At 39.0% G+C, this 18,638-nt stretch overlaps 1 protein-coding gene across 1 annotated transcript; it reads left to right on the top strand.

Moving 5' to 3' along the window:
• Positions 1–888: 888 nt before the first annotated feature.
• Positions 889–16,462, top strand: LOC134300851 (ATPase family AAA domain-containing protein 2-like). The gene is made up of 28 exons (XM_062985287.1): positions 889–1,059; positions 2,310–2,458; positions 2,542–2,594; positions 3,228–3,384; positions 3,596–3,677; positions 3,770–3,869; positions 4,028–4,198; positions 4,611–4,722; positions 5,106–5,219; positions 5,467–5,575; positions 6,033–6,148; positions 6,583–6,757; positions 6,854–6,942; positions 7,233–7,392; positions 7,475–7,565; positions 7,799–8,116; positions 9,961–10,081; positions 11,328–11,514; positions 11,944–12,129; positions 12,320–12,455; positions 12,712–12,908; positions 13,048–13,207; positions 13,697–13,819; positions 13,932–14,075; positions 14,908–15,360; positions 15,735–15,868; positions 15,954–16,082; positions 16,299–16,462. The coding sequence occupies exons 1-28, from the start codon at positions 889–891 to the stop codon at positions 16,329–16,331; spliced, it is 4,170 nt and encodes a 1,389-aa protein (XP_062841357.1). The 3' UTR covers positions 16,332–16,462.
• Positions 16,463–18,638: the final 2,176 nt, after the last annotated feature.

The raw sequence follows: 18,638 nt of genomic DNA, 5'->3' as shown, positions 1-18,638 counted from the left end.
ATGAATCCTCAGGAAAGTGAAGGGAGATTAGTTTATGCAAAAAACAAAACATAAAAAACTCTTTAATCTCTGTACTGTATATTGTCTCTACTACTTAATGATATGGCATTATGTAATGTATGCTAATATAATGTACTGTGTGTTAACAAGAACGACCTATTAACAAGTCATTATAAACATCAATCTTCCACTTTATATACCAAATTGACATTAAAGCAGATGCAGTAAATGTAAACGCAGTTGAAAATACCCAGAAATTGTACAAATGTTTATTATTTGCCGTTTAATATTTCATTCACTGCTGCCTGTCCCATATGAGAACATGACAGCGCCGGGTTTGTTTGGAACTATTGGAGGGTCACATGAACCACGTGACCGCGTAGCTACGAGATCAAGGAGTGTCGCAACTCTCTCTATCTACGGCCCTGGTTTACTCCTTTATATAAAGTATTTTGTGGGCGTGACCTAAATGTAACCAATCAGAAGCTTGAGCGCGGCCAAACGTGTGGCGCGCCAAAAACATGACCGGCACTAGTTTCAAAACAAGATCCTTACGCAGTAATATCACACATTTTGGAAAGTGTTTGTAAGGTTTTAAACTATTATAAATATTATAAACTATTGTTGTTACAATTTAACTATGAAAATGTGTTTTGAAAACGCGTTTGATACCTTCGAAATGGTTTGATAATCGGATCTACTTTTCGACCGAGCAGTAAGATCTATGTTGAGGTCGTGATGGGACCTGAAGTGACGTTTATGGCGCCAGAAATCAAGGAGGGAAGAAGCGCTCTCTGACGTTTTATCTGCAGCGGTTAGATTTTAATATTCGTCTGTATAGACAGTAATTGTGCGTGAATGAGCAGGTTGAGGTTATAAACGACAGAGATGGTGATGTTACGGAGGTCTAGCGGTGGAGCGGAGGGACCGAGGCGGGGGGATGTGGACATGGACTCGAGCTCAGAGTTTCTGTCTCTGCGGCGCTCTGTGAGAAAGTCCGCCCGGCTCAACAGCGGCCTGGACCACAGTTACAGCAGCACTGGGAACAGCCCGCCTCACGTAAGTCTCTCATTTATACTACAACCTGAGTGTATTTTATAAAACTGATCTGTACTACAGTGTAACGTTTGTAACTGTTTAATCAGTAGTTTGCAAACATGGGCTGCTAGTCGAGAGCTAGCGGCTAAGTAAATCTCACGGTATTCCGCACAGTTTGTTTACAAGGACACATCAGTGTGATCCCAACCACTGTGTGACTGTCCTACGTCTGTTCTATTATTAATAATAATAAAAGGCAATAATAACATTGGCTGTCACGCTGTATGGAACACTGTTAAGCTCAACTGCAAACTATCTGAAGTACTGTGACCCTACGTTAGCCATTAATTCCTGGAAAGCTTGTTTAAGTAACTTGGTCCTGATCTCATTAAATACACGCATGATTTTGCTGAAGGTTTGAAAAAGGGCGCCTTAGTGAACATCACAAATCAGTCACTGTCATTGTGAAATGTAAACACAACAACCTGTAATTCCTGTAGTTAACAGTTAAGCCATTCCTCCTCCTTTACTCCTTTACTTATTGTCGGACTTCATGGCTGCACCACAGAGCCAAAATCATAAGTTAAACTTGTGTGCAAAAATCATGAAGAAATAAAGACCTTTTTTTTTTTTTGTTGGAACATTTCATTACTTGCTTGATATCTTGCATTTTATATCTTCTTTGCCTAATGTTTACATTTCATGGAGTGGAACAGTTTTCTTTTTTTTTTTTTTTTTACAGATCAGCTATTTATTCTTGTTAATTCCCCAAATAAAGTTAGAAGATTTTGGTACTCAGCCGTGTCTGTGTCTCTGTGCCTTTGTCTTCTCCTGGGCTCAACAACGGGACCGAGCTCAGTAAAGAAACCAAGAGGAATCTATCAATCAGATCATCCTGTTTTACACATTTGTCTCTTAATGCGGAGACCCTGATCATCCCCTCATTCTTTCCCCTTACTATTTCTAGTCAAATAGTTTCTAGTCAAGTTATACAAGCCATGGAAGCCAACAAGTGCACCATGTGTTCATGTAAATGATCTGCCATTTTTCAGTCAATTCTAATAATCAGTACTGGAATATCAGAATATCCATACTTTATAATGTAGTTTCATGTCAAATAGATGGATATAAAGTGCTTACAACTGATTAGTAAGTTTATCTGTATATAGACAGATTATATACAGAATATAGTGACCTTATTATCTATTATTTAAGCATTAGTGTAACAGACACAGCCTGAATAAAAGATAACAAATATATTTCATGTTTAGGATTATGTGTCTGCCAAGGATGAAAGCAGCTTGGCCAAAGGTGTCATAAAGACCAGAGGCCAAACAGACAAACAAGGTGTATCTTTTGCAGATAGTGAAAAATCAAACCAGTCTCCTGAAAAAGAGGAGAAAAGCATGACTCATATAAGGTATGTTTTACAATGATGTACTAAAAATTCCCATGTCAGACTGGAATTATTCTTTATTTACACGTTTGTTTATTTTTTAAAAGGAAATCCCAAAGGTTGCAGAAGGATGAAGAGAAGTCTGGTGACGAGATTAATGGTTAGTGCCATACTTGATCATTCAAGCAGTCCCATCAGTTTCTTGCAGTCTCTTTTTGTTAGCGTTATTAATGAAGAGACTTGTTTTTAATTGGTTAGTTTTGGGAAGTAAAAGGTTGAAAACAGCCTTTTTGTTTTTAAGTACTTTAGGTTTCCTCATAATGAAATGAATAAGCACATGCAGTCCAACCAGCTATTTTGCACGCTAACAGAGCTTCTTGTTTTATCATTAGAACATAAGATAACCTTGTGTTCCCTCCTAGTGGTCAGCACATTTCGTCACCATTAGTAACTCACTAATGTATGGTGAGAAAATAACAAGTCGGTGCAGCCTAATGACAATCTGTACTATTCAAAATAATATTTTTAACTATATGAAATTCTATACAGTGGAAAGATTGATCCAAAAAAATATTTGGCATGTTCTCCTTTTACCTGCATAAGAAAAGTAGCCGTCTGTTGTTAATTTCCATTTGTGGTCCAACACCTTTAGTAGTGTAAAATAATAAAAAACGGTTTTTACTAGTGGGTAATTAATAATGTAGATTCTTATATTTTTATAAATGTTTGGTTTATTATAGCTGCCAGGAAAGTCTGTGCAGAATATGTATGAAAATGTGTCATTTTCTTTCAGTCGTAGATGAAATTGACCGGGCACCAGCTTCCGAGAGTCTTCGTGCCAGGTTACGAGAGAGGAAGGTGGATAGCGCTGTCAGACGCAGCTCCAGAATCACCAAATACAAGTTTGATGCCAGGGACCAGTCTGTCCTGTATGACAGGCTCATCACCAAGTATGTACTGCCCCCCCCCATCTATATAAAAACATTGGCCATCTAAATCTCTTGTGATTGACTACATTTAAATGTAGTTAAAGTTGAGTGATGTGCTTTGATACATTTTTAATTGATTGTGCACATGACAAAAAAGCATTTACACATGCTGTAGTTGTCTGCATGTAAACACAAATTAGCATGTGAATGTCAAACTCTTCATCTATCTCAGCACGGCTGAGGCCGTTCTTCAAAAAATGGACGACATGCAGAAGATGCGAAGGAGGCTGAGGAGCAGAGACTCTAATGAAGAGGTGAGCTTAATTTTTTATACCAGGATACATGTGTGCATGTTTATTTCACATTAATTAATCATACATGACTGTTTTGTTTGCATCTTATCTAGGATCTCATGAGGTACTCTGGATCTAAGAGGAAGAGGACCACACGATCCACAGAGAAAACAGTTGAGGAGACTCCTGATGAGCAAGAGAACGGTCATGATGGTAAGACGTGCCTGTTTTAAGCACCTTTCATTACGGGTTTAGTGATTGTTAGACAACTTGGAAGTCAAAATGTTTTAAATAGATTTTTTTTCCCACTTAACCAAACGTTCGTTTAATACGCTGATCCATAAAAGACTGAGCTATAAATGTATTTGTAGAATTTAGTGAACAAGAGGAGGATAATGAAGACGAGGAAGGAATAAGAGAGGAGGAAGACCATGATGAGGGAGATGATGTGGATGATGATGAGGAGGAGGAAGACGACAATCAAAAACGCTATGAATTCAGACAGAGAAAAGCTGTTGTACGCTACCAAGCTCCTCTTGAAGGTAAGTGGTGTCAGTGGGGTCTAATTTCATTGAAGTTAAACATTTACCAGCATCTATGTCCAGCATTTTTGCTACATTGACCATGTCACAACCAACATGCACTACCAGTGTGATTTCTGATGAAGTGTTTTATCACTAAGCTGCTTAGTAGACTTGCAAACTAACCAGTAATAAACACACCGGTGTAAATAAGTGAGAGTTTAGTATTGGTATTATGTTCTCAGCTCTAAATGTGCAGTAGGTGGAGTTAGGGTTTCCAATTTCTAGTATCTAATAACCAGTGCATGAGGTCCCCCAAAATCAGTGATTAAACAAAAATGTATAAATAAAAGAATAATCATTCATTTATAAATTTTTATCAATTGTGTTATCCTGGTCATTCATTTTTTTAAATTATTATTTGTAACCACAGAGCCGAGGAAGCAGAGTATATTTTTCCGCCGGCACTCTACCCCAACCAGGCGGAGGTACGCTTTCAGCACCACAGGGCCACGCAGCCCGTACAGCAGACGAAGAAGCAGCAGGTAACATCTTTATCTTAATTCCTGTCTTTTTGTCCCTCTTGGTTGTGCTCATAGTGATGTACAGTCGAGTAGAAAAAAATCTCTCTGTCCGTGATAAAACTAAAATATTATTATGATTATTAGGGTATGTAAAGTCTCACCTTAAGTATTCTTTCTAAACCTGTGCTTCTCTTCTCCTTTAACCAGTATTGGAGGTTTTGAACCTGATGGGTGAGAGAAAGATTTCTAAATAGGTGTGGCACTTTAGCACTGGTGGTGTTTGATTCTTGTCTGGGTGGATTTATTGACAGGCGATTTTTGCTGGAACCGTTTCTTCAGTTTTACTACTTAACTGCATTATTATTATTATTTTTAGATCAGAATGAGTTTTTTTTCCCCCTCAGACGGAGACATGCCATCCACAGTAGCGACTCGACCTCATCCTCGTCGTCTTCATCATCTGATGATGAGAAGTTTGAGAGACGTAGAATTAAGTCTCGGAACAGGTCAACAAACAGGTAAAAGCCCCTCCATAATAAACGACAATTACATGGCAACCTCTAAGCCCAACAGTGATTCAAAGCTTGCTTGACTAAAGGCAGTGACACCTGTGGTTCAGCAGTTTTTAATTCATATCAGACCTTTTAAGGCACATGGATTGAATACTGTTCATTTGGATATTTGTCTATTCGAATAATTATGCCAATCCCTTTTGTGTTTTTATGCTAAAGTGCAAACATTTTAACGATTCGTTATCACCTCTAGATGCCTTCCAATGAATTTACGGAAAGACGATTTGTTAGGACTCCACAAAGACAGAATCAAGATCGGAGCAAGCCTCGCAGATGTTGATCCAATGACAATTGACCAGACGGTATGCTCTTCATATTGTCCTTCTTTGAATACCTTTTTAAAAATGTACATATACAAACATTGGCGCTTGCACTGCAGCTGCTAAATAAAAGATCAAATATAAGCGGGAGGAAGTATTTGCGCTTGGGTGAGCTTAGAATCTCAGTGGTGCTACAGGGTTGGCTGGGTGTCCACACATGCTTGATTGACTGAAGGACTGTGATATACTGGTGCCCTGTCCAGATTATACCTGTCCTAGAGACTTATAACTTTAATTTAATTTTATTACATGCAACTTGTGTGTATGATTTTTTTTTTAAAGCTGCATAGTTTGTATTTTGTAAGAGTTAATACCAACGTCAGGTCTGCACCTCATGTTAACGGATTATAATATGTGCGATACATTGTCGAAATGTTAATATTAATGTATTCAGTTGTTTGTTTAAAACCCTATTTACAAGCTATTTATTTGGGTCTAGGTGCGCTTTGACAGTATTGGTGGTTTGAACAGACATATCTCGGCTCTAAAGGAGATGGTCGTGTTTCCTCTGCTGTACCCTGAAGTCTTTGAACGGTTTAAGATTCAGCCTCCAAGGTAAGATCATCCACATAAAAACAATGTCTGATGACATTACTCAAGCTGTAATTTAAAGAAGAAGGCGGGCTTTATTTGTCTTGAAAAAAGCATGTGTAAGCACTTATTTTTCCAGACCGGCAACTGTTATGGAAAAGGGTGGGAATTAGCAATGCTAATCGAGGGACAATGTGGTTAAAAACAAAAACGTTAAAGACAAAAATGTATTATTTAGTAACATATCAGACTGATACGTTTAATGCTTTGTTGTCAATATTTAGCACAGTTGTGCGTTGTTTTAAATATAGCCATGGAGGAACTAAAACGCTTCCTTTAGTCTGTATTAAGAACGATTGTTTATTACATTGTCTCTTTATTTCCTTACCAACATTTCCACCTCAGCCTAACACAAGAAACTGTGAATGGAAACCTAATGTGGTCATTTTCTTTGGCAGAGGCTGTCTGTTTTACGGGCCTCCTGGTACAGGGAAGACCCTGGTTGCGCGGGCCCTGGCCAACGAGTGCAGCCAGGGTGAGAAAAAGGTTTCCTTTTTCATGAGGAAAGGAGCAGACTGCCTCAGCAAGTGGGTGGGAGAGTCCGAGAGACAGCTTAGACTTCTCTTTGATCAGGTACTATTCAGAAGATTGCTTAACTCTATTTTTGTGCACTTGTAATCATGTAGAAGTATGTCAGGACATTGTTTTGGTTGCTGTTTATTTTTGAAGGCGTACCAGATGCGTCCCTCCATTATTTTTTTTGATGAGATAGATGGGATTGCACCAGTTCGATCCAGCAGGCAGGATCAGATCCACAGGTATGTTTAGTATTTTGAATTACATTAGCTTAAAATTGTATTAATTTTATAATCACTTAATTTGAGGCATCTTTAATCAATCCACTCTCATTTCTAAATCGGCCAATTATTGTATGTATTTTTGAATGTTTACTAAAGCAAATATTCACTTGAATAGTCTGTTTGGTTACAATTTATTGATTTTCATTTATTTTTCACACACATGTGACCCAAAAATATTGTTATGAAGCACTGAGGTAAAGTATGTGTAGGTTTGCTGATTCGTTTTAAACGGTGTGTTCTGTTTTTAGCTCCATAGTGTCCACACTGCTGGCTTTAATGGATGGTTTGGACAGTCGTGGTGAGGTGGTCGTCATCGGTGCCACTAACCGGCTGGACTCTATAGACCCTGCACTTAGACGACCTGGACGCTTTGACAGGGAGTTTCTCTTTAGTCTTCCAGATAGAGAGGTGAGATGGTTGTGTTCAAGCCAGAAGATTAAAGTAAGCCGTGTGAGCATACAGCATTACTAGTCATTTGCATGTTTTATAGGCTCGCAAAGACATTTTAAAGATTCATGTGAGAGAATGGAATCCGCAGCCATCCAATGCTTTTCTTGAAGAACTGGCGGACAAGTGTGTTGGTAGGTTATTTGCAGGCTCTCGTTATGTTACAACCAGCCATATTGCAGCATTTTAAAGAAAATGTCCTGATTTTACTGCCTGTTATTAATACACATTGCACTAAGCTTGAACATGCAGTGTGTTAAGTTAATGTAATTGGTACAAATTTTATACTAATTCTTATATTTTTCAAATTTCTCAGTTAAAAAGTAGAAATAAAAATTGTGCAAACTTGTTCATGTAATTTGTGTAGGTTACTGTGGGGCGGACATTAAAGCAGTGTGTGCAGAAGCGGCCTTGTGTGCCCTGCGCCGCCGCTACCCTCAGATCTACACCTCCTCTCAGAAGCTCCTCCTGGATGTTTCATCCATCAACGTGGAAGGCCGTGACTTCCTCTCTGCCATGAGGAAGATTGTACCTGCTTCACAAAGAGCTGTGGCTTCTCCTGCCAAAGCTTTAACACCGGTCATTCAACCCTTGCTGGCTAACACGCTCAACAATGCATTAAAGGCCCTGCAGAAAGTTTTTCCTCACATGGAGCAGGGCATCAAGAAGAAGAAGAAAGACAATGGTATGTCTTTACATCATTGTTGTTCAGTAAAAGTAATTAATGTCAGTTTTACAACAATGTTCTATACCAAGCAAATCCAAGAATGTTGGCTATTTTACACTCTACAGTGCATAATATTTTAAATAATGGGTAATCCATAAACAGGGTACTATCAAAACTCAGGATGATGATTAGGGGTGGGTTTATAAAATCGATTTTTCGATTCGAATCGATCTTTATTTGAACGATCCGATATCGATTCATGTAAACGCGAGATCGATCTTTTAAATACGCCCCTTTTTACGGTGCACACGGAAATCTGTTACCCCTTTAATTTCGCGTGACCAGCCACTGTTTTTTTTGCGCAACGAGATCTGACCTGCACATCAGTTCAGCATGGCAGAAGCTCCAGTTATGCCTGGTTCACACTACACGATTCTTGCCCTGATTTTCGCTCGGCGACGGGTCAGCGCTAGGTTCTGGAGGAACTCGGTGTTCGCTCTGCGATCAAAACTCGTGGTTCAGGGGCGTAATATAGTTTCTATCAGAATACATCAGCACACGAGTTTTACAGTATTTCTGACCTGATTGTTCTCTACAAAACAAAATATTTATTAACCTCCAACTCACTATAGAACAAGCCATGCTGCTCGTGTTGCCAAATCCACTCAGATTCCTTTATTTTTCTCCGTTTTCTACATCAGCGCACAAACTTTGATCTCTCGCTACTTGTTGATGTGCATGTTTGGACGTGGTATCATTAAACCTTTCATCACTTCTCACGTTTGTTTTCGTGACAAAACGTAGTTTTGGAGAGCAGAGAAGCTGATTCCAGTTGGAGATAGATGGTGTAAAACCCCCCCATCACCTGTGAGTCGTGCAGTGTGAACTGTACAGCGACCCCGCAAATCAGAGTGTCGTGTCGTGTAAACTTGGCATAAGCTGTTTAACAGCCAGGTGTATGTTTACATTACATTTACAATGTTGTAGCGTGTCAGACATATAAAATAATAATAAAAAATGAATGTTACTGTTTTCTGTTTTGGAGTAATTATTTATGTAAACAAAATACACAAATATTTTTAATAATGAGTGTTTTTTGAACAATTATCACATTCGTTCTCTGAACATCTTTAACAAAACCTGTTAATGTAACTCAAATATGCTTAAATGTGTTGAATCGAAAATCGAATCGAATCGGGACCTTGTGAATCGGAATCGAATCGATCCAGGAAATTAGTGGCGATACCCAGCCCTAATGATGATTACCAATGAAAACCAATGATTGACTGTGTCCTCCTGTCATTTTACCACTTGGGCATTAACAGTCAACAAAACCTTGTCAAACACCATTCATTCTGACCAATGTTATCTAAATAAACAGTGCCCAGAATGCACAAAGAAGGGTAAAATGCATTGTAGGCTGACAAATCAACCCATTAGCTGGTTTATGGAAATAATGCTGGGAACAATCTGAATAGTCCTCTTTTTCTTTGTTCCAGAGAACAGCACATCCGTTAAGTTAGACAATCAGGGTCTGTAATGTTTTGTGGGTATATTAGTTCCCATGGCTTGGCTATCTCGATGTCTGTGAGAGCACCATACATGCGAAAGAACATCTACATGTTTGGAAGTAACATAAGCTCTACTGTATTTGCCCGTCACATTTTATTTCTTATAAAAAGGAAGTTTAAGTTTTGCCTGAAATGTAACCAGCCAAGACGACTGAAATTGGATATGTAGAACCCAGTGCTTTGAACAAACAACCAAATATGTCAAGTTATTTAAATGTTATTTATTTAGTATAAATGCTCAATATGTACCGTCAATAAAGCCTTGTCTTATTGCCTTTTGCTTTGCTGTAGATGGAGTGACTGGGGTTCTTGACGACCTGTTACACAGTGATGACGAGGCATCGTCTATTTGCACTAGTAACCCCGCTCAGGCAAATGCAGGCCAAACTAAATCCTTTCTCCTTTTGACCAGGTCAGTCATCCGAATTGTATCACTAGTAGAGATGGGACGATCGATCGGCTATGAATCGGTATCGGCCGATTTTTAATCAAAATATGCTATCGGCGATATTTCCTAAAAGTAGCCGATCCGATCGTGTGATATATAAAGATCACGTTAAGTTAACAGCTCAGTGGATTGATCCAGACTTTGAGCTACGAAGCACCAACCATCACATCACCATTCATCAACAATCGTACAGAAACCATCGTGAAAGCTCTTCATGACCTAAAATAACATCATTAACGTTGTGCATCATACATACGATGTAATTTTGCTGATTGTAATATTTACTTTAAAAAGATAATTCAACCCGGTCACATCTGAGTCGATTCTATCAGCACGTTATATAAACTCCTGGTTCACTTTGGTAAATCGTGAGCGGTTCTTACTTGTGATGTAGATGAGAACAGAAAACGTTACAGAGCCAATCAGAGGCAAAAGTTTATTCATTACCAAATTCGTTAGTTCAGGATCATCTGCTGAACTTTTAGCTCCTTAGACGGAACGAGTCTGACGGTCAGTTACAGATCTGTGCTAATAGCAGTTTAATTAAGCTTTTTAATGAAGCTTTTTAATGTAAGAGAGTCACACAGAATGTTCTGTAGTAGCTGGTGTTTATTTAAAACCACGACATTTAATTAATAACAGTAAACACGGAGAGATAACTGAGAAGAGAAACTTACGCTTCGCGAAAAATGACTCGTGAATCAATGAATCACTTATAGCGATACAGTGAACAAAGCGTCTCTTCTAAAGGCACACACACACGCGCACGCTGCTCCGGTTTATCTTCACTGTGAGGCTCTTTTTAAGTTTATTTATTTTATTTACTGCTAAACCCCCCAACCCCCCCCCCCCCCCCCCGATCGCAATCAGCTATCGGCAGATGTCCCTGAAAGGAGATCGGAATCGGTGCCAAAAACCCCGATCGTCCCATCTCTAATCACTAGAGATGTCTTTAGAACAAAACTAAGCATCTGTGCTTTACAACAAGCGTGCCACTAAACATCAATGTAATGACATTTAAAACTTTTAATATCGCACTAGAAGACTGTTAAGCCTGTGCAGGTTAAAGATGCTACACCAACGCAGAGCAGTTTAAAAACTGACTGCAATAGTGCACCGAAAGTGAAAGCATGCATTAAAAAGCATGCAGTGTCTTATGAATTATGTTGCATTACATTTATGCTCCTTTGGATGTGTTGCTGTGTTGCAGAAGTGCTGTCCAGGAGCCAACCACATTCAGACCCAGGCTGCTGCTTTGTGGAGATCCGGGCTCAGGTCAGAGTACACACCTGGGTCCTGCCGTGCTTCACACTTTAGAGAAGTTTACTGTCTACACACTAGACATGGCGGTGCTGTTTGGAGTCAGCACTACCAGTCCTGAGGAGGCCTGTGCACAGGTGAAGCACTAATACACCAAGTTAATACTCATCCTTCTGAAAAAAAATATTATTAAATGGTGTAAATAAGACGAGATAAGGTTTATAATGTGGTAAACAATAGTAGAACAACGTTGCCTTATTTGTGCATTTTCCTCCCAATCCAACATATCAACTTTCTTTGGTGCTGCAGACCCCCCACTCCAAACAAAACCGCTGTAGATCTGTATCACACACACTCAAACATGCCCAGAGTCTCAAAGTGCAGTATTGCTTATGGAAAGTCATACACTACTACTAGTTATTAATCACCTCTCGTGTAGGTGCTTGGACCAGCCAGTAAGGGCAGCAGTTTCAGCAGCAGTGAGCGATTTTGTGCTATACCTAGAAGAATCAGGGCCTTGTGCTTTCTGATTACTGCAATCTGTTTTGTGTTTTGTTCTTTTCCAGTTGTTCTGCGAGGCTAAAAGAACTGCCCCCAGCATTCTGTATATACCTCACATGCAGCGCTGGTGGGACACGGTGAGCTTGGCACTCAAGGCCACCTTTCTCAGCCTTCTACAGGACATCCCTTCCTTCTCGCCAATTCTCCTTCTCGCTACCTGTAGCCTGTCCTATTCCAGCCTCTACCCAGAGGTAGACGATATTTATGTTATTTTTATAGTTTTAGAAGAATATTCTATTTTATTCCTTTTTTTTAACTGCATGGGTGTTGTGATGTTTTAAAGATTATATATGATTTTAATAGTTTGTCCGATTATTACTCATTTTAGATTTAGTAAACGGGTGTTTATGAAACATTGTCTCGTTTGATGCATTGCTGTAGGTGCAGGATTTGTTTCGTTTAGAGTACGGGGAAGTGTTCAACGTCCCGCTTCCCAGTGAGGAAGAGAGACGGAGATTCTTTGGGGATCTTATTCTAAATCAAGCTGCCAAACCCCCTGCATCTAAGAGAGAAGCAGGTAGATGATCTCCTCTTGCATACTGTCCTGTTTTATTTATTCATTTCATTTATTTATTTGCGCAAAATAATTTATAGACCTCAAAACATTTATTGGCCGAGTGGTTTTGTAATAATTGTGTAATTGTGTTAAAACTAATGGTTTTAATAAAACACAGTGGATTTGTTTTCACACAGCGTTCTGCTATTTTTAAATTCATTTATGAATTATGTGCAAATCTGCCTGCACCAAAGTAATACATGTATGACGTTTCTAGTGCTCCGGGCCCTGGAGGTTCTCCCGGTGGCCCCTCCACCTTCTCCTCGCCAGCTTTCTGAACAAGAGCAGCAGAAGCTAGAGGAACAGGAAGAAGACACTCTCAGGGAACTTCGGCTGTTCCTGCGTGATGTCACTAACCGGCTTGCACAGGACAAGCGCTTTAAAGCTTTCACTAGGCCAGTGGATACAGAGGAGGTAGAGCGACACTGAGTGCTTCATTTCATTTTATTTGCTTATATAAATTAGTGCATTGATGTATTTAGTTTTGGTGTTAAACTATAGGTTGGGATGCATATTTAGGTCTTCTGCTTGGTTTTGTTTTGGTTTTTGGTAGGTTCCTGATTACACTACAGTTATTAAACAGCCCATGGACCTGTCTACAGTTCTGGCTAAAATAGACCTGCACAAATATGTTACTGTAAAAGACTACCTTCATGATATGGACCTGATCTGGAAGAATGCTCTGGAGTACAATCCAGACAAAGATCCATCAGGTAAAGTAGAAATATCTAACACTGATTGTGTGGGATTATAATTGTGGTCTGGTTCCCTTGGTCCAGACCGAACAAGAAAATCCATCGTTACATTTCAGTAAGGTTTTAAAGGTTTTAAAAAATGAGGCCTTTTACTTTCTCATTGCTCCTGGTTTGTTTTCTGCTCATTTCTGTTTTCAATTCAACTTTATCTCTTGTGGCATGTTTGGTGTTGCATGTGACATCACATCCGTTTCATTAAAAAAATGCTAATTTGGTGCACCAGAGTTCGAAAGGAAGTGTTCACACTTACCGTAACAAACCACACCAACAGAGCAATCACACCAGGCTTTATTTTAATTGAACCAAAGCTAACAAGAATAAACACACTCTTAATGGTGTCGAAGCCAATGTTTTTGAATATAATGCATCTCATTGTTTGTACAGAGCCACTTGAACTGGATTGAGCTGCTATGCATTGGTCGTGATAAACTTTGTATGTTCTTTCAGATCGTCTGATCAGGCACCGTGCCTGCGCACTTAAGGACACTGTTCATGCCATTATTAAAGATGAACTGGATGAAGAGTTTGAGAAGATCTGTGTTGAGATCAGGGAGTCTCGCAATAAACGAGGTTAAATTTGGTTAAGATTTTATTTTGCTTCAGAATTTCAGGCTACATTAGTGGTTTTAACCATTAAGTATTCTAAACGTCACATTTTATGTAATTCTGTCTTTCTTTTCAGGGTGCACTACCTCAAGGTATACCCCAACCTATTACCACGTTCTGCCTAAAGTCTCAGCATACTCAGAGCCAAAGACTACCGACTGTGGAGCCTCAAAAGAAACAGATCTTGTTTCACCAACAGTCACTACACCAAAACAACCTGGTAAAGGGAACTTCTCTACAATAAGCTTCTTATTGGTATTTCAAAGAGTGCTTGTTCTAAATTCATTAACACATACAGGTTATTTAGTTACAATTTTATATTTCACATAACCATATGTATTGTATGTATACTCACTGGGATAAATATTTAATTAGTAGCATATGCACATTGATTTTTGATTTTTAACCAACACTGTATGGCCAAAAGTGATTGGACACCTGACCATGAGCTTACTGGACATCCTATTTTAAAAACAAATGGTATTAAAATAGTGACCTCTTTGTGATCTTTACAGCTATATCAGCTTTCTTCTAAGAAAGCTTCTCACAATACTTTGGAGTATGTCTATGGGAATTTGAGCCCATTCACTCAAAAGAGCAGTTGTATGGCTGGGCACTTATGTTGGTCAAGAAAGCCTCGACTGATGTTTCAGTTCATTCAAAAGCTGTTTAGTGGGACTGAGGTCAGGGCTCACTGGAGTTTGTTTAAACCGAGCTTTTCTGTATGTCTTTTTAGACCTTGCTTTGTGCACAGGGGTACAGTCATGCTCAGGAAGTCCCTTCAAAAATAAAACAAACCTTTGAACTAGATATTTTACCAATCATTGGACAGAAAGGTTATTATCTGAGCTGATAACGAATGATGCAGATTTAAGTGAATGTATTTAAATTATGAATATTTTGAAAGGTCATGTATTGCTCTGATAGATTGGGGCTTTAAAGTAAAGTGGTGAAGTCAGTCCAGTCCTTGTAAAAAAAAAAAAAAAAAAAAGATTTAGTTGTACACACACACACACACACACACACAAGTAAACATTTTTGCTTTTCTGTAGGCACCCAAAAGAAAAAGAGACGCAGGAGGTTGTGGAGCAACGGCTTCGTCCGCAAAAAGAAATCCTCACATTCACACTCCAAAGACACGAATGAAGCCGAGTCGGACGAAGAGGAGGAAGAGGATGAAGATGAAATCAGAAAGATTGCAGAAAATGAGGAAGGTGACAGTAAAGAAAATGATTTGGAATCTGAACCGATGCATGTAGAGAATAAGAAAGATGACACTACTTCAGCCAAAGACAGCAATGGACCAGTTTCCTCGGTCAGCCAGAATGGATGTGTTGGCAGTGAGGAAGAAGAGCACTTCGGTACCAGTTCTGGAGATGGAGTATTGACCGAAAAAACTTCTCCTGTTGTTAATGGAGAGAGTAGAGAGGGCGGTGAGGTGGATCTAGTGAAGATTGTTGATGATAAGAGGGGGGAGCTGAGTGTGAAGGAGGATGCAGGGATAGGTGAGTCATACATACACTAGTACACTAGAAAACATTCAGATCCAACAACAAAGCAGTCACTACAAATAGTGGTATGAATAGTTTCTTATTATGAATTCGGTGGTTGGATTGCAGAATACTATTGCAGTATTCACAATGCTTAAAAAAATTGTGGCGTAAACTGCTGAGGCATCTTACTGATTGATTGTCGTTCGATTTCTGTTATTTTTGGCTTAATAATGGTTTGTTTTTATTTTTTACATGCTGTAAGGAATAAGAGCGAAACACTTTGTTAAACTTAAAATAAAAGTGTCCATGTCTTCCAAGAGTTCTTTTAAAATGCTTCACACTAGAATTGAATCCTAAGTGAACTCACCAGACACTGTTTACTGTAGAAAAGGGGATAAGACGCATGACCAGAGGCTTAAGAATGCAGGCTCAGCAGCAGCAGGTCCTCAATGCTGACACTGCCATGAAGATCTTGGAGCACAGGAGCCAGCCACTAATCGTAGATCGAAGCAAGCTAAAGGTAAACAAGTGTTGTTTTGTTAATCCAGATGTGCGTTCTTTTTCTGAGGGACATGTGACTGACCTGTCTTTTTAACTCTTAACAGGAGCTATTACAGAAAGTGATTGTGAAGACGGAGGGGCATGAGGTGGACCGTCTGGAGAAGCTTTACGCTCTTCTGTGCCAGAGCATTTACAGACATAGGAAAGATTATGACAAGACTGCACTTATACAGGTATAGTAATAAAGTAGTGGCAGACTAAAGTCTGGGTAAAACTTTATATCCCTCTTCAAAACTGATCAAATCTACTCCTAACCAAGTTTTCTGTGTATGTGTGTAACTGAAGTTTCACATTATAATTATTTTATATGTAAAAATGCTTGAAAATACTTGTTAGAACACTGTTAGTACAAAACTGAGTTAATGACCATGTTCTTTTTTTCTTTACAGGAGATGTCAAAGGAAGTGGAAGAGTTTTTATGAATGTTCACATGAACTGGACACTCGACTATGGCTGTAGTGTTTATGCACTAATACAAGCATATAAATTATATTTTACTGGATTCTGGTTATTACTATTCTGCTGTATATTCTTGTACTTCTATTAAAGCTTTGTCAGTATTGATTGTCTTACTTTTCTTTTTAACCAGTAATCATGTATATGCATTGTTTTATAAAAGATTAGGAACCCCTTGGAAAATTACAGCTTTTGTCACTACACTTACTATTTTAAAGAATTAACACAAGCAGCGAATATCTTCTTGTAACTAGTAGGGGGCACGTTCAGAAGTTTTGATATTCTTCTATCAAGAATTGTTATGAGTCGTCACCTCATCTCTAAAAAAGGAAACACATTTACTGCTTTGATAAACCTTAAAATAACCACAAAGCAGTAATAATAAAAACACGCATTATTAATAGAGTATAGATTAGTGAGATGTTTATAAATGCAGAGAGCAGAATATACAGGCTGAAAAAACAATCGCTAAATTATGTATGCTTTTTTTTAATCGTTTTAATCCTTTTTTTTTTTTTTGTAATTCCTGTTAGTAAACAGCATGAAATAAGCAGCTTGTTTAGTGGCAGCGGTACACAATAAAGCAATAAGCCACGAGAGGCCGTGCATTACTGTGATTTTAGCACGGGGATGACGTTAAAACTTCTTAACCCGTGCTAAAATCGTAACAGTAACGTACGGTCTCGAGTGGCTTATTGCTTTTATAAAACGGCGGTCAACATAAAATATAATAAATACAACAATGTTTAATTCATAAATGTATTTATTGTGTGTAAACTTACAATAAAGCATTCTTCCGCGACGCAAAATAGTTCGATTAACAGTGTTGCTAGGCAACATGAGGGCGAAAATAACATTAAATTTTTCTTTTCAGTGGCGTATTAATATGGAATGATGTGAGGTGGTCCTAGGTGTGAGTTTATCGGGGATTTTACAACGGCTTCGAACGCGGCTCAGCCAATCAGATTTTAGGACCGGAACTATCCGTTTTATAAAGCTACATTTACTCAGTGCAGTAAGGAATCACTTGTATGAGTCACAGAGAAGCTTATGTTTACAGAATACAAATTTATACATGCTGATACTTGCTTATACCTACAGTTCCGGGGTGGCATGATGGCTAAGTGGGTAGCACTGTCACCTCATAGCAAGAAGGTCCTGGGTTCGATCCCCAGGTGGGGCGGTCCAGGTCCTTCCTGTGTGGAGTTTGCATGTTCTCCCCGTGTCTGTGTGGGTTTACTCCGGCTGCTCCGGTTTCCTCCCACAGTCTAAAGACATGCAAGTGAGGTGAATTGGAGATACAAAATTGTCCAGGACTGTGTTCGATATAACCTTGTGTGACGAGTAACTACCTGTCCTGTCATGAATGTAAAACATGACGTTAAAATCCTAATAAACAAACAAACAATACCTACGGTTCCACCTACCCAGGGCTACTGTCTGCTTTTTGCTGCCCATTTCCTATTTGGCGTACATAACTACGTAGTCTCCTCACTGACTGATATTAGGATGTGACCAAACTGAGAGTGGTATGTTTGGATTTTGAGAGGCGTACTTGTCAGTGGAGAATTGTTATTTACAGTAATTTGAGGTACACATGAATGTAGCATAGGTTGTCAGGTAGAGCTGAGCAGCGTTCAGGAGCAGATTAATTAAGTGAGTGAGTGCTGTGTGAATGGATTTGTCTGCTCCGCTCTGCTCTGCTGGATGCCGGTAGGTGATCTAACATGTCTTTTTTTTAACCTAATTTGCATTTTCAGTTGCAAAAAAACTGACAAGATTTTCTAATGTTTTCAAGTCGGGGCGGAGAGTCGCCAGGCGATGACGCAAACACGCAATACACTGACAGTGGAGACGCCTGATCATTAAAAACTGGTATTAAAATGCTACACTAATATGGGTGCGTTTTTATAAACAAATAATGTCTTTTAGACCTGTTTTGGTGCGCCGGAGCGTGTTTACACAAACCGTGGCGTGTTAGGTAATTACATTGGGGTTGTTATGCATCTGTGGTGGATCCACATCCCGGATTTGATCAGCCCGCTTTAGCTTAGCTTAGCTTAGTTTAGTTTAGCCTAGCTGCATTAGTGCAGAGTGATCAGTGGGAGTGAGATTCAGCTTCACTGGTTTTGTTGCTCTACTCAACACTGACTGATCAACAGGTAAGTTTATCATTAGCAGAAATGTTCTGATTACAGCCTGTCACTCAGTGTTTTACACTCAGAGTTAAGAGGACTACCTGCACTAAGTTTATTTATTTATTTATTTATTAG

Source organism: Trichomycterus rosablanca, chromosome 23 (genome assembly GCF_030014385.1).
Source record: "Trichomycterus rosablanca isolate fTriRos1 chromosome 23, fTriRos1.hap1, whole genome shotgun sequence".
Taxonomy (NCBI): Eukaryota; Metazoa; Chordata; class Actinopteri; order Siluriformes; family Trichomycteridae; genus Trichomycterus; species Trichomycterus rosablanca.
This window is presented reverse-complemented; position numbering and strand designations above follow the sequence as displayed.